Source organism: Taudactylus pleione, unplaced genomic scaffold (assembly GCF_031769625.1).
Source record: "Taudactylus pleione unplaced genomic scaffold, aTauple2 ptg001017l, whole genome shotgun sequence".
Classification (NCBI taxonomy): domain Eukaryota; kingdom Metazoa; phylum Chordata; class Amphibia; order Anura; family Myobatrachidae; genus Taudactylus; species Taudactylus pleione.
In genome coordinates, this window is record NW_028285418.1 from 146,500 (window position 1) to 154,392 (window position 7,893).

The 7,893-nt window shown below is 44.7% G+C and overlaps 1 protein-coding gene across 2 annotated transcripts in view; it reads right to left on the reverse strand.

Moving 5' to 3' along the window:
* Nucleotides 1-7,476, reverse strand: part of ARMC8 (armadillo repeat containing 8) — an 87,665-nt gene extending 80,189 nt beyond the window's left edge. For both annotated transcript variants that reach the window (XM_088461107.1, XM_088461108.1), the window contains exon 1: nt 7,371-7,476. In XM_088461107.1, coding sequence (XP_088317233.1) covers nt 7,371-7,427 — 57 coding nt within the window. In that variant the 5' untranslated portion in view covers nt 7,428-7,476. The remainder of the gene's footprint in view (nt 1-7,370) is intronic.
* Nucleotides 7,477-7,893: the final 417 nt, after the last annotated feature.

The window sequence follows — 7,893 nt, forward strand, 5'->3', positions numbered from 1 at the left end:
TGCAGAGATTGGAGTTGAAGTAAAGTTTTTGAGGAAGGATGAGGACTGACTTCTTCATTAGCGATAGGGACAATGGGGGACAGGATGTGCAGGCAGGATGGAAAGGGTTGAGCATGATGGGAAGAGAAGTCTAGACAGATTAATTTGATTTTGCATGTGAAGTGGGTGGTGAAGTCAATAGCAAAGAGAGGAGGGGGTTAAAGGACTGCGAGGAGATGAGAGTTAAAAATTGGATAGTTTTGGAGCATCTTCTGACTTTAAGCAGACACACTGCTCTGGGACACTATGGGAAAAGAAAAAGAAAGACTAGAACATCTCCGGACAATCCCATTAAAGCGAGTTATTTACATCACTGTACAACAGGAATTCCAGCACCAATCCACTTGACTGACCCTACAATTGCTCCACATGCTGGGAGACCATCATCGTACATTAAGTTTGATTGATCGGAGCACAGAACACTCCTAAGGGGCCTTTCCACTAGGCGACCTGAAAGACTGAACGTCTAGCCTTCAGACCTTCAGGTCGCCGAGGTGCGGTGCTCACACTGAGCGGCATTCAGTGCAGGAGCCCGACCTCCTATCTCTGAACATGCCGAACCCGACAAGCGTCAGGTTGACGGGCAAGTTCAGTAGATAGTCGGGATCGGCAAGGACCCAACGTGCACGCGCATCGCAGGTCCTTGCCGGCTATCCATTACATGATTTTGTGTGCAATCCGACCAAAACCTCCGGCTTGTTCACAAAGTCGTGTAATGGATAGGGCCCTTTAGAAGAACTCAGCAGTAAGAGTAACATTTATCATTACAACAATCACTGCAGGACAGCACATAATATGAGACCGGTAGTGCACATTTTAACATTTCATCAACCTTTGCCACTACATCCTAATAGAGGCTGGCACTGGCCAGACCAACATTACTCCAAAGACAAGAACCCTTGGTGTGTCCAACCATTAAAACCGCAAGCCCACAAGAAGCACATACCGATTCGTACATGTCTTCTTATTTTAGAACAACTGCACAATTATGATGTCTAACTTTCATGTGATTCAAAGTACCATGGTTTGTTGTAGGTCTCCTCAATACAAACATTATTTTAATCCAGGGTTGGCTGGTTTAAAAAAAACAAAACAAACAAAAAAAAAAAAACTATTTTTTTTAATATGTGGTGACTACTTAAAAAAAAGCCTATTATAAGGGGAATCCCCCTGGTATTTTTTCACATTCTTGTTGCTTGTGGTCTTCATTTATGTGAGCTGAACCAATACAGTAAATTCATACACACACCACAGAGAAATAGGGAGTGTAGAAGGGTGAACCAGATCAGAGAGGTACTAAATCTGCCTAGCATCAGCTAATACTCCACAAAAAAAATCCTCCCCTAACAATCTTATAGGACAGGAGAAAACTCCAACTAACATTCTCAATCTTATAGGGTAAACAACTCCAACACATTAAACAGGCAATACACAGAGAAACACCTCATGGTTTAATCTCCTTAATTTTTATTTAAATTCAAAACCTTCAGTCCTACTGAGATGAGCGTAAGGAAGATAGACTTACAGTGGTAAGCGCTCAAACAGCACTGCTAATGGATCGTAGTGGGGTTATACAATTAGCCTGAAGTGCGGCCTGACCCTGGCACCTACAATGTTTTTCTTCGGGACCCGATGTGTCCCGGAAAAAAAAAGAAAAATCCGCGAAAAGTGCAGTCTTTTCACTTGTTGCAATGGCGAAAACACATAGGTACAATCTGGAAAAAAGGGGATTATCGGCAAAAAATCCCTGTTTTTCGCCCACTAAAAAATATTGGGGCTAATTGGATACCGGGGTATGTCTGGCTCTTTTTTGATGAGATTAAAAAAAAATACTAATAACTTTGGATTGTTAATGTTAGAAAGCATTAAAACATGGTTGTTCAAGGTTTCTAATACATGGCAATGTTTCACACTATTAAAATAATAAGGATTCAATTTTTTTCTCATTAAAACATTAATGCAAAAAAAGAAAAAAATAAATAACTGGTTTAAAAAAAACAAAAATAAAACAAAACCAGTTTAAACCAAATAAAGTTTTTTTTTTTTTGTAATCTGTTTTTCCCAACCCTGCACCAATCTCAATTATTTGCACCTATTTTTCCTTACATATATTTAAGTGTATAAAAAAATACTGCACTCAAGTTCATCCACAACAGATTGAAATATCGGCTACATTGTAGGTGCAAAACTGAAACTAGACCCTTTTGTAGAGAGATAGGATATTTCCACATGTGCAAAAGGATAATCTCAAAGAAATGTAAGGCAGGAAATCATAGTGTACAAAGTATATTTGTTTATTTTACATCTGCATTTTATTATATTGTAGAATTGATCTTATAGGACCCACTTGACATGATCCGTTTTTACATCATCATTTGTTACGTATCAGGCAATTGCATATCTTTAGAAATATAATATCCCCTGCAACAAGTCATAAGCAAATCCTAACCCCCGTTATATTACATCAGGCACTAAAACAACAGGGTGCATTCCAAATACTGGAAGTCACTATTCCCAACGACTTCCGGTTAGCGTTCCATACAGAAAAACATGGCTGCGGAACTGAAGTCAATGTGTTCCAGTTGCGGCCCAAGGACCAGAAGCCAACCGCCAAATTCCCTCCTGCTTACACCACAAAGACGGCACTGAGCGAGCACAACTACAAGACAATGCCCATACAATAAGGACAATTTACCAATTTATACCACCACTGAGAGCGGAATCGAAGGCAGTTGAAAAACAACAGTACCCAGAAAACAGTAGTACATCTGACGTACTTCTGTCCGGCGATTTTGCACAATGTTTTCTCTTATGATTTTGTTTTATTGTTCCATTGCACTGATCTATATATTATATATACACTGTACAATGAGAGGACCTATAACTAAATTTTTAATCTTTTATATATTTTTTTCCAATGACACCTATTGACCTGGGAGTAGTTCACTTTTAAGGCATATAAAGGAAGGCCTGATCTCTTCTGTCACACTGCCCTGAGGAAGAGACACACCATTTTGAAACACGTTGGTGGAGTATGACAGAAGTGAAGCTTGCATACTGTGTTGAGCAGCCCAGATAGACCAATACATTAGAGTCCCGGGAGAGGTATCCGGAGATCTCCAACATTACACCTACAGGCCCTTTTGTAAGGGACATCTGGTAAACCCACCCTTTTGTTGCTGTCCATACATTTGAAAGTGTTTGTTTTTGTATATAGTATTTATATATTGGATCTTTGTGAAAACAGTAGTATGTTACATACTACACCATGGGGTAGATGTACTAAAGGTGGCCATACATCTGCGACGGATCGTCGCGATGCAGGGATGCGATCGGAAATTTTCGATAACTCATCGGAAACTTCTGATCGCCCACCATCGATGTTCTGCGATGCGTCGCCGGATCGCAGACATTTGACATGTTAAATGTCCGCGATTTCACAATTGCGATCATTTTTTGATCGCGATCGTCAAAATCGGGAAAATCCAACATGTTGGATTTCTGCGATGCCGAGTTGTGGAATCGAGGCAATCCATCGCAGATGGATGGGGCCCATAAGCCTTGGAGAGATATAAAGTTGATGGAGATAAGGTACCAACCAATCAGCTCTTAACTGTCACATTACAGAATGGTTTGAAAGATGACAGTTAGGAGCTGATTGGTTGGTACTTCATCTCTCTCCTTTTTATCTTTTGCCAAGGAAAGTCTCGCTCCATTATTTGTGTCTGACATAAGCGCACCTGTGTGATCCAAATCTTATTTTGCACTATTACGGTTTGGTTATTTGGGTGTTGCCTCGGATCATCTGGGTGCTGCTGTGTGTCACTGCGCCTGGGTATACTCCAGACACACTATATATAAAATGCAAACGCACTAAAGTTAAAATTAGTGTCCCCACTACAAGTTTTAACAATGCGCAGCGCCCAGCCTGCTTTGTAAATGAAGAAATGTGCCTTGCCCTTTTCCAGAGTGCAATGAGATGCTGAATACAATCCTAATAACGGGGGTGTTGATAATCTGGGGAGGCAGTCGGACCTTTAAACCCATTACACCGTGTGTTTTTTTTTTGTTGGCTGCTGTGCTCTAGCATGAAATCAGTACCATTGGCAGCCCAGTCCGTTCCTCGGCAGCTGCTTTAACCCCCTGGGTATGCCCTGCCTGATAGGGGGACCGTGCGATCTGGAATCTGGCTGAGCTGTGGTGGCTTTAGAGCAGTGGTCAGAGCAGAGTTCTCGCTCTTACTATACCAGGGCACACGCACCACTGCATGGGGAAAGGTGAAGGTTAGTGTTGTATTATCTGCGAATGGATATTTTACTTATATTTATTTACTTATACAACTTTTACATCTGTGTGCCGGGTCACACCCGGGATTTTGTCCAAGCGCCAATCCCAGGTGTGACCTGGCTGAGACCCCTTACAGACAAGTGGCCCGACCTGGCACTAATTCAAGGGTCGATGACATCATCCATATCACGTGATGGGCCAGCGCTTGGAGATGATCTCATCCCCAAGCGCCAGCTCTTAATAAGCAGAGAACAGGACCCGGGTCGCATCAACCCGGGTTACCCGTTCACATTGAATAACGAGTCGGGTTGAACGCGCGTTCAACCCTTCTTGTGACCAGCGATGAAATGCCGGGTCGCCCGACCAATCTTATTTCAACCAGGCCATTTCTCACTGCACAGTAACCCAAGTTGCAGCATGTTCACATGCAATAACCCGGGTTATATGTGCAAGTGTAAAAGGGGTATTAGTGGCCACTGTTTTTCTCACCCTCGGCTGGATGTCTGAGGGGCATTGAAGGTGCATTTTGGGAGGTCTGAGGGACACTAAAAGGGACATTTGAAGAGGTCTGATGGTCACTGAAGGGGCAGGTGGGGTTGCCTGATAGCATATCGGGAGGTCTGAGGGGCAATGAAAAGGCAAGTGAGGGTTGAGTAGGAAAGAATTAATTATATATAATACTATGCTACACATTAATGCCCACAATCCCCCACACAACTGTATTGACGCATTGCAATCTTTTGCCCATTAAAATGTGCCCTCTTCAGTCTTTAGTACCCTGCCCACAAAAATCCAAGAGTGAACACTATTAAAATGAAATGTAGCTTATTTGAACAAATTAGCAGGTAGCACCAAGTGCCTCTTAATCGCCAAACACTGGATCAGGTAACCAACCCAACGCGTTTTGTCTCAACAATGACAATGAGATGTCAGTAGAGTTGTATCTGTCCTTCAGACAACATCTCACTAAGGGGCCTATTTATCAAATAATATCTGTGGGATATTTCCCGAAAATAAATGTTTCGGGGAACAGCCACATATATTAAGAATTCCCTGAATGCAACATGGAAGGATCAGATAATTGGTAAATATGCCCCTAAACATATTGGGCTGATATCCTGGTCCGGTGTAAAGTGATTGAGAGGCACGTGAAGTATTCTGCTAATCTGCTCAGATTACATTTACATTACATTTGATTTTAACTATTGCACGTTTGCATCTTGTCTAGTAATACAGTAAATTCTTCTAGGATTTTCATTTATTTGAGATCATCATCCATTGGCTATCTGGAAATATTTTCATCCTAAGCCTTAATTATTACGGGCCATAGATGCACATTTGTTTCAGTTTTTGGTACAGGGCCACTTATTAGGACACATTTTATTTGGTTAACATTGTTTTGTTTTTTTGGAAGATGATATGCACTAGGAGGAGCCTCTTTGTTTTTGTTTCCTCAGATTTATTATAGACACAATCAGGGCAGCCGCTGTGAACAGGAGGAAACAGTGCACCTCGCCCTCACTGAGGATCGTTGTGAAACACAAGCGCTAGGGTTTACGAGTGTGTGTATATATATATACATATACACACACACATACACACAGTATTACACGAAGTCCAAAGGAAAAAAACAAAGAGCTGATCTGAGATCATGAGCCATCAGTTATCACATGCAACCATGCCAATGTTTCCAGGAACCACGCTTTCATTAACCAATTATTTCATTTGAACACTTATATGTCATGAGGAGATAGATCGGATACAGATCTGCTTGTTCTCAGTATGTAAAACTGCAAATATTGCCAAGAGTAAGTTCCAACACGCAACTGTACTTATAGATGTCACCAAATGTACTGGACCTGGTCCCCAAGCAGCAACCAGCCTCTGCGGTCAGACCCTGGGCGGGATGCACTAAGCTCCGGAATGTGATGCACTCCGGGGCTTGGACGCGGTGGATTACGCCATCTTCCTGATGGCGTTACCCTATAGAAGCCTATGTGGGGAGATGTATGAAGCCCAGAAGCGTTATCAGTGCACGTTGTGTGCGCTGATACCGCTTCTCCCCGATGTATGATCGGGGGTCTGAGCAGTAAATGACAAGGGCGCTATGCCCTGTGCCATGTACAAACGATCATATCGCCTGACCGTTCGGCCCGCTGTAGCTGTCGTTATCGACAGCTACAGCCTGGCGCTAGCCTATCCCCACAGCAGGGACAGCGCTGACCCTGCTGCGGTGGCTGCCGGCTCCAGGCTGCGCACAGGGATCTCGCGATACTTGCGAGATCCCGCGCATGCTCAGTGGAGCCGGCCGGGACTAACACACAGCGCGTCAGAACCAGGCTGATGCAAAGTGGTCTCTAGCGGGTAGCGCTGGAGGGGGGAGTTAACGTTCCCCTCTCCGGCCGATGAGATATTCATACATCTCATTGGTAGTGCTTCCAGCATCGGCTCGGTAAAGAGGCAAAGCGGGAAGCATTATAGCAGAACATTAAGTGCCGCTATCATACATCTACCCCTATGAGCGGCATGGGCAGAAAGACGCCAGGGGGGCTTCTGGTTAATACACTCAGAAGTCCCTCCATCACAAAGGGCAACTCTAACCGAGAGCGTTGTCCTTTGCGGTGCTCGTCAATCATACCGGCGTTACCAACGCCAGCATGCATGCAAGGGGCGCAACCCGTCTGAAATGCATTATGCATCCCCCCCACTATCCCACATATACAATATAGGTAAGATGAGGCACACTTCTTCTGAGTTGGAGAATATATATATATATATATATATATATATATATATATATATATATAGTAGCAGAGGGTCCTGTGCTGACAGGTGTATGCGGGGAGGCACATTGACCAATGTCTGGAGACCAGTTACTCTGCCCCATGCCTTACCCATGTGTCAGGGCACATCAGGGATACCAGGGGGCGCCCCTCCCCCAAGCCTCTGCCCCGACTGTGTGCAGATCCCCTCTCAGGTACCCCCTGTGCCCCCGGCCGGGTGCCCGGGCTGGGTGCGGCCTCCGCCCCCCGGGACATACTCACAGACAGCACGCTCATCCGGAGCGGAGGATCCGGCACACACGCCGCCATCTTGGTCATCCCGCCCACCGCGGCACTTTCCACACAGATACGTATATATAGTGACGGAAAGCGCCGGGGTCTCGGGCTGCGGGGGGCCAGCAGTAGGCACACAGAAATCACCGCTCATTTTTTGGCATATTATTTTTTTCCCCCTGAAGTGGCGAGAACGCGGGAGCTGTGTGGAAAGTGCTGGCGGGAAAGCGGAGATGAGTTTACACGGAGTGACAGTTGCTGTGGGGTCCAGTCTGGACGCTGGAAGTTGAACGTTCTTCTAATTTACCTGTTGTGCAGCACAGTGCGAGCTATACACAGGGAGACATGGGGAGCTATACACAGGGAGACATGGGGAGCTATACACAGGGGGACATGGGGAGCTATACACAGGGAGACATGGGAAGCTATACACAGGGGGACATGGGAAGCTATACACAGGGGCACATGGGGAGCTATACACAGGGAGACATGGGGAGCTATACACAGGGAG